This window comes from Trachemys scripta, chromosome 2 (genome assembly GCF_013100865.1).
Source record: "Trachemys scripta elegans isolate TJP31775 chromosome 2, CAS_Tse_1.0, whole genome shotgun sequence".
Taxonomy (NCBI): domain Eukaryota; kingdom Metazoa; phylum Chordata; order Testudines; family Emydidae; genus Trachemys; species Trachemys scripta.
The window spans coordinates 279,756,937-279,778,609 of NC_048299.1; the positions used below are offsets into that span (position 1 = coordinate 279,756,937).

At 63.3% G+C, this 21,673-nt stretch overlaps 1 protein-coding gene across 1 annotated transcript; it reads left to right on the forward strand.

Annotated features, from left to right (window-relative positions):
* The first annotated feature begins 353 nt into the window (after positions 1–353).
* LRRC24 (leucine rich repeat containing 24) lies at positions 354–19,264 on the forward strand. The gene is made up of 5 exons (XM_034763744.1): positions 354–524; positions 14,363–14,525; positions 15,609–15,887; positions 16,678–16,846; positions 17,782–19,264. The coding sequence occupies exons 1-5, from the start codon at positions 481–483 to the stop codon at positions 18,798–18,800; spliced, it is 1,674 nt and encodes a 557-aa protein (XP_034619635.1). The 5' UTR covers positions 354–480; the 3' UTR covers positions 18,801–19,264.
* The last annotated feature ends 2,409 nt before the right edge of the window (positions 19,265–21,673 follow it).

Sequence of the window (21,673 nt, forward strand, 5' to 3'; positions counted from 1 at the left end):
TGTGTGTGTGTGTGTGGCTGTGTGAGTACGACCCGTGTGGCTCTGTGTGTGTGTGTCTGTGGCGGGGTGTGTGTGTGTGTGGCTGTGTGAGTACGACCCGTGTGGCTGTGTGTGTGTGTGTGTGTGTGTGCGCACGACCCACGCGTGCACGTGGGAGCCCGGCGCCCCGGCCCCGCACGGCGAGCTGGCGGGCTCAGGAGCGTGACATCACATCGCAGGCCCGCGGTTGGCCGAGCCCGGGCTGATGTCAGCCGGAGCCGCCAATCGGGTCCCCAGGCAGCGCCGGGGCTGCGGGTTCGGGCCCGGGCTGCCGGCCGCGCTCAGCCGGGGACGGGCGCAGGGGGCGGCGGACGCGCAGCGCACAGGGGCCGCCCGCATCCCGCTGACCCGCCCCGACCACGGTCCCGGGACGCCGCCCCCTGGAGCCGGAGCCGGGGCCAGGCGCGGGGCTCGGGTAGGGTCCCCGCGGGCTGCAGGCGGATGCCATGGACCGGGAGCGCTGGCCAGGCAGCCCGCCCGCGCAGGTGAGCCGGGCCGGGGGAGCCCCGGGGACGGGGGGTCCCCAGAGGTTGACCGGGGGCGGGTCTGGCTCTCGAAGTTGGGGGGCAGCAGCCCCCCATCCCCGCTAAAGTCACCCTCTGGAGGGGGGCGAGCTGCATGTGAGAGCAGCGTGGGGCCACCCGAGCTAGGACGCCTGGGTTCTCTTCCCGGCTCTTTGGCCTGGTTCAGGTCCCTCTGCCCCTCCCCGCGTGCCTGTAAGGTGGGGTGAGGGAGCGGTCATGCCCCCCCCCCGTGGGAGGACCCGAGTGGCAGCAGCGGGGCAGAGCCTGGGGTGGATCACAGGCAGGGGAATGGAGGTGCCAGGTGCCAGTGTCGCCGGGCGGGGGAGTTCCTGGTGGGATCTGCTCGCACCTGGGTGCCTTTCCACCCCACCCCCCCATTCAGTCACAGGCTGCTCAGGATGCCCCAAGAGGGGCTGATGTCTGGCCCCCATGCAGCCCCATTGATTCCTGAGCAGAGTCAGGGCAGAATAAACCCAGGTGGCCCAGGGCAGGGGGCTGTTCTGGTGACAGGGTGGAGGGTGCCAGCTTGCAGGGGTGGGGGTTTGGCAAGAAGGGTAGGGTCTTGCTCCTGGGATGGTCCCCAGGTCGGCTGGGGCATGGAGAGTATCAAGGGGAGGGGGTAAGACTGAGACTGGAGGTTGGTCAGGGGAGAGACCTGGAGGTTGGTCGGGGGAGAGACTCACGGGCGAATGGGAAAAGCCAAAGGGAAGGAGCAGGATCCCAGCCAGGAGCATTCCTGTCTCCCTCACCTGTGAGAGAGGGTCACCGGCTGGGGGTGGGCCAGGGTTCCCCCAGCTTTGTGACCCTTTCTGGAGCATCAGGCCTGAGCCAGGGCTGGTGGGCTCAGGTGGTTGATCTGGCCCTAGGCCCAGAATCAGGGTCACCCACGCTGTCCCGCATGTGCTACAGAGAAACACAAGCCCTCTGGAGACATCCTCTCCCAGCCATGCTGGCCTGCACTGGCTTCGTGCTTGGATAACCCAGAGCGGGGTAGGGGACCCCGACCTTGGGTGTGTGTGTGCACCAGCCGAACGGGGCTTCCTCCAGGTACAGGGCGCTAGGGAATTCCTGGGCATGCAGGATGCCAGGTGGTTCTCTCTCCCTCCACCTCCATACCCCACCCCTCGCTGCCCGCAGCCCCCTATTTCATCTCCCATAGCCGTGGCACAGGCTTGTTACGCCCTATACGCTGCGAGGCGAGTGTGTGGGTCCAGAGTCCTGAGCTGAGCTCTCTGTACCCGGTAATGTCACTCTGTGTGTGTACATGCGTGCACCACTGATCTCTGGTGGGTGGAATCAGATCTGCCCGGCTGTGTCACAAGCCCCGTATTGCTCACAGCTGAGGGGGAGTCTCCCTGGCCGAAGTGGTGGGATCTGTGCATTTGGAACATGAGGCTCTATTGATGTATTAATCGTGAGGCGCCGGTTATGGGCGGTGACAGGGCGCGCACGGATCGGCTGGTGCCAGTGGATCTGTCTGTCTCTGCCTGCGGGGAGGTGTTACGAATGTATTGCTGGCGAAAGGTGCTGAGTTGATGGCCCTGGGGGCTGGATCCTCTGAGACGCAGCCCGGGCCGCAGTCGTGCAAGGCGCTGCCCTGGCAGTACCCTATCTTCATGTCTCATTTACTCCCAAGCCCCTCTGCTGAGGCTGCCAAGCCAGGGCCACGGCAGTGCAGTGTGGTGAGGACGCCCTGCGGGACGTGGGCTGAGACCTGGACACGGGGCTGGATTGTCAGAGGGGTTCAGCGTGGCGGGGGCACGGTGGGTGCCGAGCCCTGGACGATCTGGCCCCAGGCCCCTGTCGCTCTAGGAGCAGTTCAGAGCTAGCAGAGAGGGGCTCTGTCCCCACTCCCAGTTCTCTGTGCTCCGGGGCAGATGGGTGCCATGTGACTGACCCTGCCGAGGCGGGGCTGGAGTGCGACCTGGCCGTGGTTTGACTTTGTGTCATTTGCTGATCTCGCTCCGTCTTGCCCGCTGGCTCAGCCAGCGAAGGACCTTGTGTCATGCCCCTTCTGGAAGTCTGGCTCCCTGCGCGCCCAGGGAGGCCACCGGAAGTCACTAACCTGTAGCCGGTTTGGGATGCTAATAATGATACTGTAACAGATTGGACCAGGTGCATGTGATCACCACTGCCCTCTAGCGTACTGAGTCAGAGCTGTTCCGCTGTACTGTTAAGAGCCCCGGAGACTCTCCTGTAACTCGGGTGGAAAAGGCCTAATTCTAGCCTTGCTGTCACTCTGCAGTTCCACGGAGATCTGTTTTATTCCCTGGTGGTGGGAGAGTTCGTCCGAGCAGCTTTTGGTATTGCACCGGTTACCTCAACCATATGGCCACGTCTCGCCGGTAGGCAGCATAACCCCCTGCGCTAAATGTACTGTGTGGGGCAGAGCCAACCTTATTGGAGCGGGTGGAGCCTGCCCCGGGGTTTTCATATCTTCCTGCAGGCCTGGGGTTGGATGAGCTCATGACCCCCCACCACCCGAAAGCCACGAATGAGTTTGCCTCGGATCAGCCCGTTGGAGGCACCTAACCTGTTCCGTGGCCTCTGCACTGTCCAAGCAACAGCGCGAGAACTGACCTACCCTATCCTGCCCTGAGGGGCTTCCAGGCAAAGAGCCAGACAACGGCTCCGAGAGGGGAGCGAGGAGTGAGGAAAAGGAATGTGAGTCTTGGAAGGAGGAGAGAGGATGTTCCCTCCGAGGGCAGGAGGTGGGAGCTCGGCTGGGAGAAGCCATGTGAGAGGGACGGGGAGCAGCCTGGAGAGTGTGGCAATAGGATCGGGGAAGCAGGCGGTATCATGATCCCTTTTCCCAGCTGGGGAAGCTGAGGCACTGAGTGGGTACGGGACCCGCCCTGCCCCGTCCAGGGTCACGGAGTGAGTCAGTGTCGGTGCTGGTACGAGGACGCAGCTGTTCCTAGCTCTGGCTCTCCTGCTAGCCCATACCCAACTACCTGCAGCCACTGGTGCGTCCCAGCCACACTCCAATTCTGATAGCTCTAACATCCCCCAGAAGGCAGCGATTGGCTGCGGGCTTTCTCCTCACTTCCTGTCCCAAACCGCTGTGTAGGATTGCTGGGCACCGTTATGTGGCTGAGATGTTCTGCACTAGAGGTGGCTGCATTTCAATGGTGGATGAAGGGATTTATCCTGGTTATAGTACCGTGGGAGCCTTCTACGGAAAAGTTGTCTCGTTAGTCAGTTCCTGTGTGTGTTGTGACCTGCCGGTGCCTGTGAGATGGGAAAGTGCCCAACACCCCAGAAACCCTCTGGGCCCAAGCTCTGAACTTTCCTTTGTTTGTAACACTTGACGGTGTGTTTAAATCCCAGGGCAGGTGGTTGTTAATATTAGTGTTGGGCTGGAGACGGAAACCCCATTGTGCTGTGTAAGACGCAGGCCCTGCCCTAGGCCGCTGGCGCGTGGTCTGCCCTGGGGGAGGAGAAATAGAGCCCCGGTCAGTGACAGAGCTGGGGACAGACTCCAGCTCTCCGAACTCCCAGCCTAGTACCCGCGACCGGAGCGGGTCAGAACCAGAGCTGTGGGTGGGAGAGAGATCTCAGCGCGGTGCGTGCGGCCGATCCAGATGGCGTCCGAGCCCTCTGACAGCAAGCGGCTGTTCCAGCACTGGTGGAATCGGCTGGTTCTCTCTTCCAAAGCAAACACGGGACAGAAGCTGTGAGATCCAGAACCTCAGGAACGTCCAGCCGAGATGGCTAAATAACCACACCGATAACCGGAGCTCTGGGCCTGCCCGGCCTGGCTAGCAGACTTTGCTCTTCCCGCCCCGAGCTCCGACAGCCACGGGAGCCCAAACTTGTGTTTGTGGACCACTGAGGCTGCTGAACTAGTTTTGCTTGTGAGTGACCTGCGAGTTCACACGTCCTGGCGTGCAAAGCTCGCGTGCTGCCGGCGCACAAGGCAGGTCAGGCGGAGAAGCTGATCGGAAACTCCCGGGAGCCGCTCCGGCTGCTCCACTGCTCCGAGCTAACGGTCTGCTTCTTGTCAGAGCCAATATTGTGCTGTGGAGCAGGGCCCTGCAGCCGGCAGGCTCCCTGCAGCACCGCTCCGTGAAAGCAGGCGCATCGCCTCTGCTCCGACACGAGAGACGCGGGGCCCTGCTCTGGGGAGTGTGCACACAACGCTCTCGCATGCACCCACGTGCACGCTCACGCTCCAGCAAGCACGCCCACGCTCAAGCACACGCAGCCCCATCGACATGGGCTCTCGCCTACACCAGAGAAGACAGCTCCATGCTAAAACACACACGCGTGCCCAAACATGCGCCCCCATCGAAGGACACCCTGCTCACCCCTGCTGCTCAGACGCACCTGCAAACACACACGTTCAAATGTAAGCACCAAGGGGCGTGCCAGGAAAGGCCAAAACAGTCACTCGTACGCACCCAGCATGCGTCTGTGCACCAGTGTGCACTTCCTAGTGCATGAGTGCCAATCCCCCAGATGGACGGATGGGGGGAGAGAGAGACACACACACACACACACTCTGCAGTTCTTGTGATAGGGTTTTTTTTTGTAGCTGCAGGCAGATGAATAGGGGAGAATCTCTGGTCTCCTGGCCCTGGTGAAAAGCCCTAAAATGTGCCCCCTGCACTCCCAAAAGCTCAATCCAGCAGGTGAATGACAAGAGCCTGCATCTTATAATTGTTTAAAATCTCCTGGCTTTTGAGCCAGTCTCGTGACCTTCTGGGGCCAACTGCTGGTTTTTGAACACGTGGAGCGGATAATGCCACTGCTGATGTGCCTGGGGACAAGATGGCAGCTGGTATCGGTTCTCTCCTGCCATGGGGTGGGCCATGTGTGGGCGGGCGGGAGAAATGGCCGGTCTCTCTGTGTTAGACCATCGCAACGAGTGAGGCTTCGAGCAGGAGGGAGCTGGGAGTCAGGACACCGGGGGTCTATTCCCGGCTCTGCCCTGACTTTGTGTGTGAAACCCTGGGCATGTCCCTTCCCTGTCCGTGCCCAGTCCCCCAGCAGCACCTTGTGGTTAGCATGGCTGGCGTGCACCATGGCCCTGAGCTGGAGCAAGCGGCTGCAGGGCCCGGCTCTAGGGCTGGGCAGGGACTTTCCCTGCCACTCGTCCCCCTCAGCTCTCCCCCAGGCTGCGGAGGATGCATGTGTGTCTGGGGCTGCGTGGTTGCTGCGTGGGCGATGCACTGACCTTTCCTTTGCTGGCCCCTCTCTGCTGACGTGCATTCAAGGATCTTGGGAGCTGAGCGGTGTTCACCGAAAAGACCCCCTGCTTCTCCGCTCCCCCTGCAGACAGCTAGCGGTTCCCCCCTCTGATAAACCCCCTTCTGAATTCTCCTCCCTGCTCTCCTGGCTGGGTTGGCCCCGGGCGCCCCGATGGGAGCAGGGCAGAGATCTGGGTGTCTCCTCTCGGGCGTTATTCTCCCATCTCTCCAGCCTGGCAGCCGCTTGTGGGGCTGGGAGCAGGGGGCTGTGCTGCCGATTCACGGGGACTCCCTGTCACCCTCTGCCTGGCCCCGGTTGTGTGTAGTGACTGGCTGGCACTGGCGGACATTGATGGCTTCCCAAGCCCCTGTCAGCTCATTCTGAGTCCCCAAAACCCCCTGCCCAGCAAAAGCCCCTCACGGGACAGGAAAGGGGCTGGAGCCACCCTGACATGTCAGTCCCAACCCACAGCCGTCCCGCCCTGGGATCCCCCCCAGCTCTGCCGGTGTCCCCCAGTCCCAACCTGCAGCCCCCAGGTGTCCCATGCTGGGATCCCCCCCCAAGTTCTGCCAGTGCCCCCCCCTCCTGGCCCGCAGCCCCTGGGCGTCCCCAGCTGGGGACCCCCCCCCCAAGTTCTGCCAGTGCCCCTCACTCCTGGCCTGCAGCTCCCTGCTATCTGACTTCTAGCCTCATCCTAGAAGCAGAGAAGGATTTGGTGATCTGCAGAATCAGGTCAAAAGGCCAGTGCACCTGTCCCCGCACAGCAGGGTCCTGTCCTAGCCTGCAGCCCCCCATCATCATCATCATCTTCACCCTTCAATGCTGCTTCTGTTCCTGGCTGGGATCCCGCCCTGCTCTCTGACTTGTGGGAGAAGTTCTGGAGGGTGGTCATGGCACAAATCCTGCCCCTCAGCAGAGACTGAGCTGAGCCCATCAAACTCGTCTCGCTGGTGGCCTGGGATTGGAGCCCCAGTGCTTTCTTCAGAGCTGGGGAGACTCCGTGTCCAGCCTGGGCGCTGTTCTAGCAGGTCCCCGCCCCCGGCAAGCAGCCTCCCAACTCAGTTTAGGAGCATGTTTGGTGCATAAGACCCCCAGCTCCAGTGAGATCTCTGTAGGCGAGAGAGGCTCGGGCTGCATCCGGCTGTTGGCCAGCAGCAGAGGTCGGAGCCTGCCGTGGCCATGAGGCCTGCACAGACAGGGCCTGGAGCCCAGCTCCTGGATTAAAAACTCCTCTGTGCTCCCTTCGGGGCAACGGCCCTGTGGTGCTTATAGCCCCGCCGTCCCCAGAGCATCACTGCGCCCGTAGTGCATTATCCTCCCCACCCCTGGGACGCTGGGTAGGACCATTACACCCATTGTACAGATTGGAAACTGAGGCACAGCATGGTTGAGTGATTTGCCATGGTCACACAGGAGGTGTGGTAAAGCAGAGAATCAAAGCCAGGTGGTTCTAATCACGGGACCAGCCTTCTCACAGATCACTGTTAGCCCTGTAGGCAAAGGAGGCAGCGTGGCCTAGCGGTTAAAGCACAGGACTCCTGGGTTCCATCCCCAGCTCCACCACTGACCCGGCTGTGAGTCCCTTCCTCTTTCCATGCCTCAGTTTCCCCGCAATGATCCCAACCCCAGTGATATCACTGGGCGTGAGGGTAACATCTTCCCCCCGCCCCCCCAAAAGGTGGGAGGGCAGCGGCCAGGCAGGGACACACACACCATCCCTGGCAATGCCACAGTCTCCCTCCCCTGCCCCTGAGTTCAGAGCAAAGAGAAAAACAGCATCTCGATTTAGTGTGGGGGGGGTCAGGGGTCGGTCGGGCCTGATCAGGCCCATAGGAAGAACATGGCGGGGAAGAGCCGGAGGGGTGAAAGGCGTCTCCCACTGCAAGGTACCTGAGTGAGCCGCTGCTCCTGCGTCACGCAGCCTGTTAGCCCCCGGGCTGGGCACAGACAAGCTGCCCCAGCCAGTAGCATCCCCTGGAAGGGGGTGCTCAGCTCTGGCTTGCTGCTGCCCGGGGGGGCAGGGCATGTGCCGCTCAGCTGGGTGAGGGTGGGTGAGGAGAGGGGAAGAGGAATATGTCTGCGGGAACATGGGTGAGTAGGCAGCGCTGTCTAGTGAATGAAGCACAAGGCTGGGGGTCAGGACTCCTGGGTTCTCTCCCCAGCTTGGGGAGGGGAGTGGGGTAGAGTGGGGCTGGGGGACAGGACTCCTGGGTTCTCTCCCCAGCTCTGGGAGGGGAGTAGGGTTTAGTTGGGGTAGAGCGGGGGGACTGGGGGATAGGACTCCTGGGTTCTATTCCTGATTCTGCCACAGATTTTCTGTGTGACCCTGAGCAAGTCCCTTCTCTTTTGTCTCTGTTCTCTCTGTTCCCAGGGGATCTATATAGCCCCTCATGCTGCCCCTTGGGCACCTCTCTCCTCAGTAGGGTGGGACTCCTGTGCTCTATGGCATGTGTTGGGCGTGCGAGTCCCTGATCCCCTCGTGCGATGGGGATCCAGCAATCCGTGCAAGGAGTCAGTGGGTCCCCAATGCAGGCACCCACTGCCCCTCCCCATATCCATGCATCTCCCCTTCCCTATACACACCCATTACACACACACCCCTTCCCTAATCACACACTGCACACACCTGTTGTGCACACACACACACACACACACACTGATCATACGCTGTCTGCACACAACCATTACACACACACTCCTTCCCTGATCATACACCGTCTGCACACACTCATGACACGCGTGTGCACACATCTCTGTTCATACACACATCACCCTTTCCACAGGCTCCCCTCCGCTGCACATACTGACTGTCCACCCCCCTTCCCTGCACACGGATGCCCTGCTCCATGCACACACCCGGCTCCCCACTGGGATCAGCCCCAGTTGCAGCCCAACAAGCCCTGCCAGCCCCCTCCCCCTGCCCGCTAATCCCTCCCGGAGAAGCCTGAGTCCCAAATCCCCGGCCCCGTAAGCAGCTTTGGAATTATTTGGAGCTCTTTAAATACGCCATGAAACCTGCTGTAAAGAGGGCTAAGCTGATAGCAACCCCCTGTGACGCCCCTGCAGCAGGGCCGCCTGGGAGTCATGCCCGCCACCCCCCCAGCCGCCAGCTGCCAGCCGTCCACGGCCCACAACTTCCCGCCCCAGCTGCCCGGGTGTCATGTTATCAGCACCCCTCCTCCCAGCCGCCCAGGCATCAGGCCACCAGCCCCCCAGCTGCCCGGGGGCCATGTTATGAAGGGCCCCCCCCCCCCCCTGCTGCCCCCTGTCATGTCATCAACCGCCCCCCCAGCCGCCCAGCTGTCCATCAACAAGCACCCCCACGCCAAGTCCCTGTGTCGGGGGGAGGGTCCCTTTGGCTGGCACTGCTCCATGGGGAGGAGACAACGCCGGGCTGGTGCAGCCTTTGCCCACTGGGCTAGTAGCCCAGATTCCCAGCCCCAGCCCAGCTGGTGGCCAGAGGCCGGGATCCCCGAAGCCAGGCAGTCTCTCTTCCTGGCCTCCTTGTGGGACGTCGTTTCAGATTCCTGGTCCCGTGGGGGAGTCTCTCCCTTGGCCACTGCAGCAGATGGTGTTTGGGTCTCGATCTCGCCCGTGTCCCGCTGCCTACGCGGGCGCTCCTCTCTGGACTGGGCGCCTCCCTGCCTGTCGCTGCGGGGAGCGGCTGCCAGCTCGCCCCTTCCACGCAGGGAGCCGGAGCCTCCGGCTTGTTGGCTTTGATTTGCTCTCCTCAGTGACTCGTCTGCTCTGGCCTCCTGAGCGTTTGGGGGCCGAGTGGGGTTGTTGGCCCTGCTGCCCGGGGGCTTGGAGTTAAGGTATCCGCCCGGGATGAGCGTTGAGCTCCGGGATAGATCGTGTCCACGCGTGAATGCGCTGTCTGATCCCTGTCAGTTTCTAGTGGCTGTTTTAGGGGCTTTTCCTCAATTGCTGTGTGTTTGTGATGGGGGCCGGCTCCTCCGGGGGGTGGGGGGGGATTTGGACACTCAGCTGGGCTATTGTTTGTTTTATTTGGGTTGGACCAATGTGGGTGCAGCGAGACAATCCCTGCCCTGAAGAGCTCCCGGACTAGTGGGAGGGTTTATCCTCCCCCGTTCAGATGGGGGGAGCTGAGGCGCAGAGCGCAAGTGATGTGCCCAAGGTCACATGGGAAGTCAGTGGCAGAGACAGGAATTGAATCCAGGCCTCCTGAATCCCAGCTCAGTGCCGTGGAAAAGCCATTTTGGGCCCCCACCTTGGTCACTCCCTGCCATCTGCCCAGTGTAGCCGTGAGTCGCCCAAGCAATGGGGCTCCCGGGGGGAGACGGCTCCACAGCCCGGGACGTCTCCTGGTCACCTACTTCCCCGTTAGTCAGCCTCCACTTTCCCTTTGCTCCATTTCATTCTTGTCCTCTCGTTAGACCCCCTTGTCGCCTCCTGACTGATTCCCCTGCCTTCTGCGGGGGCTCGGTCCCTTCCCATACCCAGCCACGTTCGACTCAGCCAGTGTGCTCTGACTGGTCCTATGGGGCGAGCAGCCCTGGGCCTCTCTGCCCCATTGCTTGGGTAATGCTGGGCACTCCCATAGGCCAGTGCACTGGGCACAGCTGAGCCCCGGGCCTGTTGGCTCCCAGGCCTGGGCAGTGAGGCCATCGCTCCATACAGGATGCAGCCCAGCTGCGCGATGACGTGGCGCTGCTGCCCCCAGCAGTTGGAACAAAGGGGTGGGAGCCCAAAGGTCTCTGCTTGCAGAGCCATGGAGAAGCGGGAGAAGGCACCTTCTCCCAGCAGGGACTGTGGCGTGGGATCATCGCCGGCTCCCCGGGAAAGAGGTGGGGATGGGCTCAGGCCAGAGATGGAGGAGGAGACGGGGTCTGAGCTGCAGAGAGACGGGGCAGTGTCTGCGCTGGGGGCTCGTTTCTAATGTTTCCTGGCACGGTCAGCCCTGGCGCTGCTTCCCGGGGTAGTAGCAGGGGGAGCGTGAATGCAGATGAGGTGCCAGGGGCTGCTGGCGATGTACCCCCTTCTCTGAGCAGGGCTGGACGGCACGGTGGGCGGGGGGATTAACGTCCCCGAACTCCACCCCCCGCACACGCTCCACTGCATGGCTCCGGCCAGCACCTGCATCCATCTCCTGCAGCGTGTCTGCATGGGTCACTTCAGCGGCCCCCTACCAGGCAGCGGGAACCGGGCTCCCCTCCCCACCGTCTCTGAGTTGGACGGATGCTCCCAGCGCAGAAGCAGGCAGCTACCCGGGCCTGCGAGACTTCAGCAGCTTGGAGGCTAGTTGCTGGCCTCCTCCGGTGAGCAGATGGATGGCTGCCCACTCGCTCTCTCGGCTGCCATGGGCTCCAGATGACATTTTAATCAAGCCAAGCGGGCTTTCTGCTTGTTATGCCTCAAAGGGACTGGAAGGCAGTTACCGAAGTGCTGGAGCGAGCGTGAGCTCTGGATGAAGGCGGCCCGGGGCCAGGCAGACAGGGATCCCCTCCTTGGCCCAAATGATGCCTGCCCTTTAAATGGCGTAAAACACAGCAGGTGGCATCTGCCCTGGCCTTTAATAGGGGAGGTGCAGCCTGCTGGGACTACAGGGGCTAGCAGCAGTGCATGCTGGGAACTGTAGTCTCAGCCGGCCACCCGCTGTGCCGGTTCATTTTCGACCCCTGCCAGCCTGCCCCGGGCACCGTCAGCTCCGGCACCCATCCAGTCGGTGCTTCTGGGACGGTTCCAGAGAGGGGGCTGCACCGCTCCAAGATGTGTCTAGCGGGGCAGTGGGCACGGAGCGTGGTTCCCAGTGTAGTGTGGCATGGCCTGGCCTTTTGGGGGTGGCGGGAGCGATAGCTCAGTGGTTTGAGCATTGGCCTGCTAAACCCAGGGTTGTGAGTTCAATCCTTGAGTGGGCCACTTAGGGACTTGGGGTAAAAATCTGTCTGGGGATTGGTCCTGCTTTGAGCAGGGGGTGGGACTAGATACCTCCTGAGGTCCCTTCCAACCCTGATCTTCTATGAGTCAGTCTGCAATCCACTTGGGTCCAGTTTAGGAACAGCCCACCCAGCACTCAGAGCCAGGGGCCTGCAGGGTGCAGACAGCGTTTGGACGGCTCCGCGGCAGGCTGGATTCGCTGCCCAGGTGACGGTCGGGGCGTCTATTAGCCACGAGTAGATGCTCGGTGTGGGAATATCAACTCTCGGATTCGGCCTCTTTGCTCCGGTGACAGAGCATTGGACGGGGATCAGCAAATCGGCCGTTTCCCCCCCGCTGTGCCGGACTCTTGCCCCGAGAATGGCTGGGGAGAGGAACAGCCGGGCACAGATCTGGCTGGGACCAGCCCATCACACCGGGACAAGCCAGCGGCTTCACTGCCCTGTGACTAGCTGCACCTGTGCCAAAAGCCCTGCGCTCGGCTGGCCTAGCGCTGGGCCTTAGGGGTGCACGCAGGAAACGGGGTGGGGCTGCAATGGGAATAAAGGGGGCTCTCTGCTGCACACACACCGACCCAGGGGTGTGACCCAGCCTGGGCTGCCCATTGGCATGGTTACAGGTCTCCCAAGTCCTTGACACAAGCCATGGCAAACAGTAACAAGCGGGAACTGAACCTGCAGCAGCACGGACCATGAACAGGGCCTGTGAGCGTACCCAGCGTCCGCCTTCGGTGTCTCTGGGGTGGGCAGGGGCCTCTCTCCCTTGTGCTCTCTGTGACGGGCCTAGGACTCTGGTGGGTGCAATAAAACCTTACTTCTAGGCACTTCCTTGGCCCCTTGCTCCGCCCTGCATGGGTTCATCCTCCCGGGGAGGTGAGGGCTCCCCTCTGTTTACACCGCTGCACACAGTAAGTGACTCTCCCAGGGTCACGCAGGGAGTCTGTGGCAGAGTCGGGAGTTGAACCCGGCTCTCCTGAGCCCTCCCGGGGCTATGCCCATGAGGCCGTGCGTCAGGACAGGAGGGGAGCCTGGCTCGGGGGTTAGTGCAGGGCTCGGCACCATGCTCCCTTTCGGCTCACAGTATCCAGTGCCCGGGGAGTCCTCACCATCTGAAGGCTGCTGAGTGAGCCAAGGCCGTGGCCTCCCGTTGGCAGGGTCGGCACCGGGATGGAGAATCTCGGGGGGGACGCTGGCATTCGGGGCTTTGCTTGATTGCTTGAGACGGGAGCCAAAGCCTCTAATGGGTTTAGGAGGCGCTGAGCTGTCTCTGCCTGCTCGGGGGTGGGGAGGGGGCAGTGAACTGATGAGTGTGCCATTGTCCCTGGCCTGGCTTCGCCCGCGCAGAGCGGCTGGGCCCGAGCCTGGGGTCCGGTGGGCCAAGCGGGTCTCCCACCGTTGCCATAGTAGGAAAGACCTCGCTGCCTGGGAGCGTCTCCTGCTGCCCTGTCTCCATGAGTCCCTGGCACCTCATGCCCATCTCCAGCCCAGGGGCCCCACCCTGCTACTCCCCCCTCACCTGTGGGGCGAAGCTGTGCCCCAAAGCAAATGGGAAAAGAAGACCCCCCTCTCTGTGCTCCCGCCGGGCCGGCTCTGCGGCAGCACCGGACTCTGCGGGGCTCCAGGGCCTGGGCCTAGTTAAGGGGATGCCCCGGGGCAGGTTTGTGGGTGTCGGGGGACAAATGGCCAGTGGTGGCCCGGTCCCGGGGCTCCTGGACGCCATTGTTGGCAGTGTTCTCTGAGGCAGCTCTCCTGGTCCCCATGGCCATTCCAGAGGGGTAGGGGACCCCCCACACACATTGCTACTCCTTGGGGGGGGGTCCACTACTGTTCTGCCAGCGGCTGTGGAACTGGAAATCAGACAATCTCCCCAGACAATGACAAATGAGTGAAAGAAACTTGTGAATCCCCAGCAGACAGCTGGTGGTACCCCACCCCTGCGCCCCCAGCTCTGTGGGACAGGTCACAGGGAGAGACCTGAGCCTGGCAGGGAGCCCGCCCGCTCCAGGGGTGGGATCAGCGCTGGGCCCTTCCTCAGAGCTCGGGGGGCCGTCCCAGGCACCGGAGGGGTCAGGGAGGGGGAGCTTCTGCTCTGGAGGCCAGCACCCAAGCCGCTGGAGCGTCTCTCTCCCGCCTGCCAAGAGAGGGGCTTGCAAACTTGGGGGCTAACGCCTGGGAGCTGGCAAGGGGTGCCCCTCCCCACCTCGTCTAATAAGAGCTATGTCCCTTTAACACAACACCCTGGGGAATGCGGTGTCACTGCTCCCCCATCACTCACCCCCCACCACCCTGTCCCAGCCAGCCGCCTACAGCGCCTCCTCCAGGCTGCCAGACGCAGCCCTGCCCGGAGCCGCTCTGCAGGGCCTGGCATTTGCCCTGCATTAGGCCCAGCCAGGGAGGGGCCTTCCCCATGGAGCCTCAGCCAGGCTGACTGCTGATTCTGGGCTGTAGGAGCCCCAGGCTGGTTTGGGGATGGATGGGTAGGACTCACATGTGAGCGTCGCCTTCTGGTGGCTGGACCTGTGTCCAGGAGCAGGGACCTACCGCTGGGGCTGGGCCGAGGAAGATCTCCCCTGGCTCAGCGGGCAAGCGCGCTGTTTGGGGCCAGGGCACCTGGTTCTAGCCCCGGCTCCGCAGGCGCGGTGGGGTTTGGGGCAGGGGATCTGTTCTGCGTTAGCGATATTCAGCCCCCGCTCTCTGTCTCTTTGCCAGCTGGTCTAAAATGGCCCTGCTTGTCTCGCCCCTCCTCCTCCTGGCCCTGCTGGCGCTCAGGACCAACGGCTGCCCCGCCACTTGCCGCTGCTACAGCATGACCGTGGAGTGCGGCTCCCTCGGCCTCAAGGAGATCCCGGCCAGCATCCACCCGTCCACCCAGGTACGGCTGGGCACCCCCAGGCCCACCCAGTTTCATGTTGGCATCCATCCAGCAGGCACCCTTGGGGGGCGAGGGGGGGAGGGTCATTATCCCCTTCTACAGAGAGGGAAACTGACATGGGACAGGACCAGCCCAAGGTCAGGGATAGAACCCAGGCGCCCATTATTATTATGGTAGTGCTAGGCGCTGTACAGACAGAATAAAAAGTCAGTCCCTGCCCAGGCTAAGTACAAGGCAAGAGACAACAGCTGGCTACAGGTGGGGGAGAACAAGGATACGATACTGGTTCATGGCAGGCAGTTGTCTCAACACACCCGCAGCCGAAGACAGCAGCTCGTGTTGGATGCGCCAGAGAAGGGGGAGCCGGGCGAGGGATCCAAAGAGAGGGGGCCACGTGGTCAAAGGGGCCGGCTGGGAGAGGAGCGGGGAAGATTGCATTTGTCGGGGCTAGAGAGAAGGATGGTGCCCTGATGCCGGGGCGAGGGTTTCAGCGCTGTGGATGGAGAGGAAAGGCTGTATCGTAGTGATGCTGTGCTGGAAGAGTCTGCATAGCAAGGACTGGTCTACACGTGAAAATTAACTCGACTTAGCTACAGTGCTTAGGACTGGGGGAAATGTCATGCCCTGAGCACCTACCTCCTGGTGTAGACTCCACGGGGACTGGGTCAGAAGGGGCTGTCGGCAGTAACAGCCCCACCCTGTCCACTAGGTGAACCGGGCAGCAGGCCCCTTGCCAGCCTGCAACCACCGAACGAGGCTAGAGAAACCAGGAGAGAGGAAGGAAAGGCCAGTGCTGTGATAAGCCTCAGTGCATTCTGGGTAAACCCCCATGTGCACTGGGTACCCGACCCCTGAGCAGATGCCCTAGTGACAGAGCTACTGGGGCTTTATCCCTGCCTGGGCTGGTATGGGAGACCCTTGGCCAAGGCCTGGCATGTGGGAGAGAGAGGTTCTGGGTTACTCCAGGGGGAGATGCATCTGTTTCTCACCATAGGGCAGGGAGGTTGCGGGGGGCTGGGGAGGGCAGTGCCCCCCTGGGGGGTGGAGCCAGGGCATTGCTCTCACCCCGTGTCCCCTCCGCAGACCGTCTTCCTGCAGGATAACAGCATCACACAGATCCACCAGCAGGACCTGGCGGCGCTGCGGGGCCTGCACTACCTCTACATGCAAAACAACACCATCTCGGCGCTGGAGCCGGGCGCCTTCCGCAGCCAGCAGCACCTGCTGGAGCTGGCCCTCAACGGCAACCGCATCCACCTTCTCAACAGCAGCATCTTCAAGGGCCTGGAGCACCTGCGCGTCCTCTATCTGGCTGGCAACCAGATCACCAAGCTGCTGGATTTCACCTTCTGTGACCTGCAGGTGAGGGGGGAGGCAGGTGCTCCGCTCCTGGGATGAGGCCGGGGGAAGGAGCCCCGGCTTGCCTGGGCAGCCTGGAGCGGTCGCCAAGGGGGCTGCATGCGGTGCCAGCTCACTCCAGCCCAAGGGGGCTTGTAAGGGAGCCATGTGGCTGTGGATGGAGGGGCCATTACCTTCCCCTAGGGCGGGGTCACCTGGATTCCCTGCCCAGCCCGCCCATGCCCACATGCAATGGACGTGCGCGTATCTAGGTGATGGCCCTGGGTTTTGGCGGCGCTGTTTCCAGTGCCAAGCGGAGACCCCGCTGCCCGGCCTCAGACTGCGGCTGGCTGCAGCTCCCGCGCCTGTCCAGCCCCTGGACACAACAGCCGAGGGGCTGGAAGCCCGGATTCCCCCACCCTGTAACGCGGGAATCATGTTCCCCCATCTCCCAGGGGACGGTTTGTGGAAAGAGCTGAGCCTCCAGGGTCCCTGGGAAACTGGGGGGTCTCTTGTGGCTCGCAGCGTGAAGGGCAGGGGCTTGCGGCATTCTGGGTGTGTGTGTGGGGGGGATGTGTATGCGAGTTGGGGTGGGAACCGGCGGGCGTACGTCAGCCTCTGGAGGGGGGGTCTCGGGGCGTGGATGTGTGCACCGTGACATGTGCCTGCGCGAGTTTGCACGCGTGTGTGCATGTCAGGCGTGTCGGGCCGTGTCTGCTGGCGGGTGTCAGCCCCGCTGGCCTAGCCCAGCGCTCTCCAGCGGCCGAGCGAGCAGCCGTTGCAGGCGACCCTCCCTCCCCGCACTCCGTTGCAGAGGCTGCAGGAGCTGCACCTGCAGGAGAACAGCATCGAGACGCTGGAGGAGCAGGTGCTGGCGGGGCTCTCCTCCCTCGCCCTGCTCGACCTCAGCAAGAACAACCTGCGCACCATCAGCCGTGCCGCCCTGCGCCCCCTCGTCAGCCTGCAGGTGCTGAGGCTGACAGGTAACCGCCAGCCCACCTGTGCAGCGCCACCTGCAGGTCAGGCGGGGCGGGAGGGAATCGGCTGGTCCTGTTGCTTGGCAGGACCAAGGGCTCCCTCTGGAAAGTCCAATAATAATCGGTGACCAGGCCCTGACCCTGGCTGGACCCCCCTATCCCCACCCATTCAGGTGTGTGGGCCCAGGCAGCTCTCTGGCCTGGATGCCACGAAGCAGAGCAGGGAGCTGGCAGAGAGAGCCAAGGCTCTGCACCGGGAGGGGGGCTGCAGGCTGCTGAGTGGGACCTTTCCCCCCCCACTCCCCGGCACAGCAGATGGGGCCCTGGCTCGGGCAGCGAGGCCTGGGGAATTAGCTGCCATGGGGCTGCCCCCTGTTGTCCAGGGGGGATAGAGGGTGTTGACTGGTCCCCCAGGATACTCCCCCAGCGATGGTGTCGTTCAACATGGCTCCACCTGACGGGCGTCTCTGAGAGGCGGCGGATCTAGCAGTTAGCGCCCGGGGCGGGCAGTCGAGAGACCTGGGTTTGATTCCCGGCTCGGCACACGCGCCCTGTGGGACCCTGAGTCACCCCCCGGCAGTGCAGCGGGGACGATAGCGCTGGGGTGTGGAGGCTGGCGAAGCTCCCTCAGGGCACGACGTGCTGGAGAGGGGCGAGGCGTAACCAGCCTGCCCCCGTGGGAGATCGGTCGCCCCTCAGCCCCCCTCACCTGTGCTCAGCCCGTGAGCCCCCTCCCCCCCCGGCTCTCCCTGCAGGGAAAATCCCCCAGCTTCAGCCAGACTTTCCTTCGACTGACTTTCAGCCCATTCCCCCGAGCTAGCCGCCCCGGCTCCCTGGAGCTGCGGCTGGACCTGCCTCTTTGTCAACTGGCCCCTTGGTTGGCCTGGGGTGGGGGTCAGGTGACTGGACACCGTCCCGACTGACCCAGCTTCTCTTGGCAGAAAACCCCTGGCGATGTGACTGCGCCCTGCACTGGCTCGGCGCCTGGATCAAGGAGGAAGGGCAGCGTCTCCTCAGCTCGCTGGACAAGAAGATTGTGTGCTCGGAGCCCCCCCGCTTGGCCTACCAGAGCCTGCTGGACATCTCTGGGAACAGCCTGATCTGCATCCCGCCTGTGGTGCAGGTGGAGCCGCTGGAGGTGACGGCCCGGCTCGGGGACGACCTGCGGGTCTCCTGCCAGGCCTCCGGCTACCCACAGCCGCTGGTGAGCTGGCGGAAGGTGGCCCATGTGCGGGCAGGGCCCGCCACGGTGAGTGCCAGGCCGCTGGGTGGGAGGGCGGAGCTGCGCGAGCGCAGCGGCGGGGAGCGCTTCGACTCGGACACGGGCAGTGGAATGCTCTTCCTCAACAACATCACGGTGGCCCACGCCGGCAAGTACGCGTGCGAGGCCTCCAACCCGGGCGGCACGGCCCGCGTGCTCTTCCACCTCACGGTCAACCTCTCCCAGCAGCAGCCGCTGCCGCCGCCGCGCACCTACCCAGCCTCCGTGGACGTCAGCCAGGAGCCCCTCTACGACATGGAGAGCATGGACTTCAACGCCCTGAGCATGGCCACGCAGACGGCCATCGCCGTAGGGATCTCGCTGCTGGCCCTCGTCGCCCTGCTCCTCATCGTCATGATCTACCGGAAGCACCGCAAGCGGAAAAAGGCCAAGAAGGAGGAGAACATCCTCTACGTCAACGACTACTCAGACGGGCCCACCACCTTCGCCCAGCTGGAGGAGTACCGCGACGAGCGGGGCCACGAGATGTTCGTCATCGACCGCACCAAGCCGCTCTTCGCCACCTACAAGGACCCCGAGGGGCTGGCCGGGGCCTTCCCGGGGCTTCCGGAGCCGCTGCAGGACCAGGCCACGCAGACCCTGGAGGGGGAGGAGGAGGGCGAGCGGGAGGCCAGCGAACTGTTTGTCAATCAGGGACTTGCGTTCCAGCCGCAGATCGCCTACGAGATCCACTGCTGAGGCACCGTGGGGAGATGGGGGCGTTAGGGCAGGGCAGTGGGACAGACCCCCCCGTCCCCACTCCAGTGTGGATGTGACCCCGACCATTCTCCTGCGTCCCTGTAGCTGTGATAGCTCTGCCCCACTGTGATTTAGGGCGAGTAGAGAGGGAGCCGGGTCTGTCCTGGTGGAGCTGCCTGGGCATCACCAGCACCGGGCATGGTTGGTTCCCAGGGGTGCGGGGGCTAGACAGGCCGTCTGCCCAGCCAGTCGGCTGCATCGCAGGGTGACCCTCATTTGCTCCTGGACTCCCCTGCACGGCTAGAGACACTGTGAAGCCACCTAGGACCCCCAGGGCGTCGCCGGCCTGGCCAAGGGAGGGAAACGTCTCCCAGAGCTGAAAGAATCGCCGGGGGCAGGGGAGGGGGTGTTTTTTAATGAAAGAAATAAAATTGCGTCACTGTCAGGAGAAATGGAAAAGCGCCATATTTGTAGGACCTACAAAACCCAGCCTGGCTCTATGGGCACCCACACGCGCTCCCGTCCGTTCACCCCTGAAGGCCAGACGGTTTCCACAGGCACGTGGCGGCCAGAGCTGGGGGTTGGTACGCCTGGCCCAGCCCTTTCTGTTACCCTCTGCCGGGAGTGGACCCCCGTCACTTCCAAGCCACCTGGCCTGGGCAGAGCCTCGTGGCTAGTTCTAGTCCTGGGGCGTCCTCCTGGGCTTAGATTCCCTTCCCTGGGCCGCCTGAGCCCTCCCATGTCCCCCGTTGCTCACACGTACCCCAGAACCCCAGCTCGGCTGGGGGCTCTCTTAGCTTCCTTGTTCTGGCCCCATGGTCAGGCCCCCAGCTGAGCCCAGGAGTTTCTTAGCCACTGTGACTGTGTGGTGGGGCAAACGGATCTTTGAAAACCAAAGTCCCTGCCACCGTCTGGCTCCTGGGAGCCCTGCTCACGTGGGTGATGGCTCCTGCCCCACAATCGCACTGTGACGTTCCTGATCCCCCCATCCTGCTTCTCTCCCTCCCCCGCGACTGCCCCCTGTCTAGAAAGTCCCCCCGTGGCTGGGAGACGATCAGAATGCAGTGGTGAGGGCTCTCGCTGGCTTTCCCCGGACAGGCCCTCAGGCTGGAGTGGAGAACAACAGGCTGATGGTGGCGGTGCTAATATTTCCACAGCCAGCGCCCGCAGTTCGTGCTCCGGGACAGACGCGCCCCACCCAGCCGTGGGAGTGCAGGGGGGTCGCAGAAGGAGCAGAGGGCACACCGCATGGGGCTAGGGTGATCAAACAGCAAGTGTGAAAAATCGGGACAGTGGGTGGGGGGTAATAGGAGTCTATATAAGAAAAAGACCCAAAAATCGGGACTGTCCCTATAAAATCGGGACATCTGGTCACCCTACATGGGGCAGACAGACAGGGCCGTCCCTAGCCATTTGGCTGTGTGGGGCCCCAGGCCTCCCCCCCCCCCGATCTGGGAGGCAGGAGTTGTGGGGGGCCACTTTTGGGGGCCCCACAGGCCCAGAGTGGCCCTGGGGGACTAGCGGGGAGCCGGGAGCAGCCCGCTCTGCTTCCCTCACGCCGGCCCCAGCTGTGTCGCTCAGGGGAGGGGGCTTGGGGAAAGGGATCCCCGCTGCACTCACCGGCAGCGGTGGGAAGCGGAGCAGCCCAGTCCCAGCCCGCTCCACTCTGCCAGCTCCCAGCCATGGTGCTCCACTTCCCCTTGCCGGTGAGAGCCGGGGGCGTCCTTTGTCCAACCTGAGCGACATGGCCGGGGCCGGGGCAAGGGAAGTGGAGCGGGCTGGGGCCGCGTCTCTCTGCTTCCCGCCACTGGTGAGAGCCGGGGGCGTCCTTTGTCCAACCTGAGCGACATGGCCGGGGCCGGGGCAAGGGAAGCGGAGCGGGCTGGGGCCGCGTGTCTCTGCTTCCCGCCGCTGGTGAGAGCCGGGAGTGTCCTTTCCCTGCGCTCACCGGTGGCGGGAAGTGGAGCGCCGCCGCTGGGAGCTGGCGGAGTAGAGCAGACTGGAGCTGGGTTGCTCTGCTTCCCGCCGCTGCCCGTGAGTGCGGGGTCGCTGGGGGAAGAGGTGGAATGGGCGCGGGCCATGGGCGGAGCAGGGGGAAGGGTAAGAGGTGGGGCGGAGGGAGTTGCCCCTTGTAGGGTGGGGCTGGCCGAGGGATAGTCGCCGGGGCTGGGGCTGCAGCGAATGCCGCAGATTTCATGGTGCCCTAGGTAGCTGCGTATGCCACGGGTGTCCTGCAGCCAGACGCTGCGTCGCCGTTTCCAAGCAGGTCTCACAAGCAGCTGCGAATGCAAAACCAAAAAGGGCCCAATAAACTCGCCAGGGACGGTGGCTGGCGGTGCCGGTGGTGCCAGTGTCGGGCTAGCTGAGCAGCGTGGCCCCCGGCTCTCGTGCGCTGGAGGGGGGGTGCCCAGCTGGGAAGGCTCAGACCTGGGGGGTCCCCATATTGGGGCACCATCCTGCCATTGATGGGCTTGGAGGGCGAGCGGCACCTTGCAGGATCAGGCCCTGTGTTTGTCTCTGAGCTGGGCAGAGGAAAGGGGCCTTTGAGCCCCTCCGGTGTGTGGCCACGCCCCTTCCTGAGGGCAGCAGCCAATCACAGCCCAGCCAAACTTGAGCGACCCAGCTGGGAAATGAACTTGCAGTGGTCGCCCCCTCCCCCACCCGTCCTGACCGTACCAGGAACGCGCCTTTTGGTCCAGGATCTGATGGGATTTGGCTTGGTGGGAGCAGGCACTGAGGAGGAGAGGCCTTGCTGCGTTCTACACGCCCTGGCTGGAACACTGGACACTTCTGCAGCACCTGGTTAACCTGTGCAACTCCCTGCTGCAGGGTGCTGGTGAGGCAGGTGGCTCAGTGAGACTCGACACTCTGAT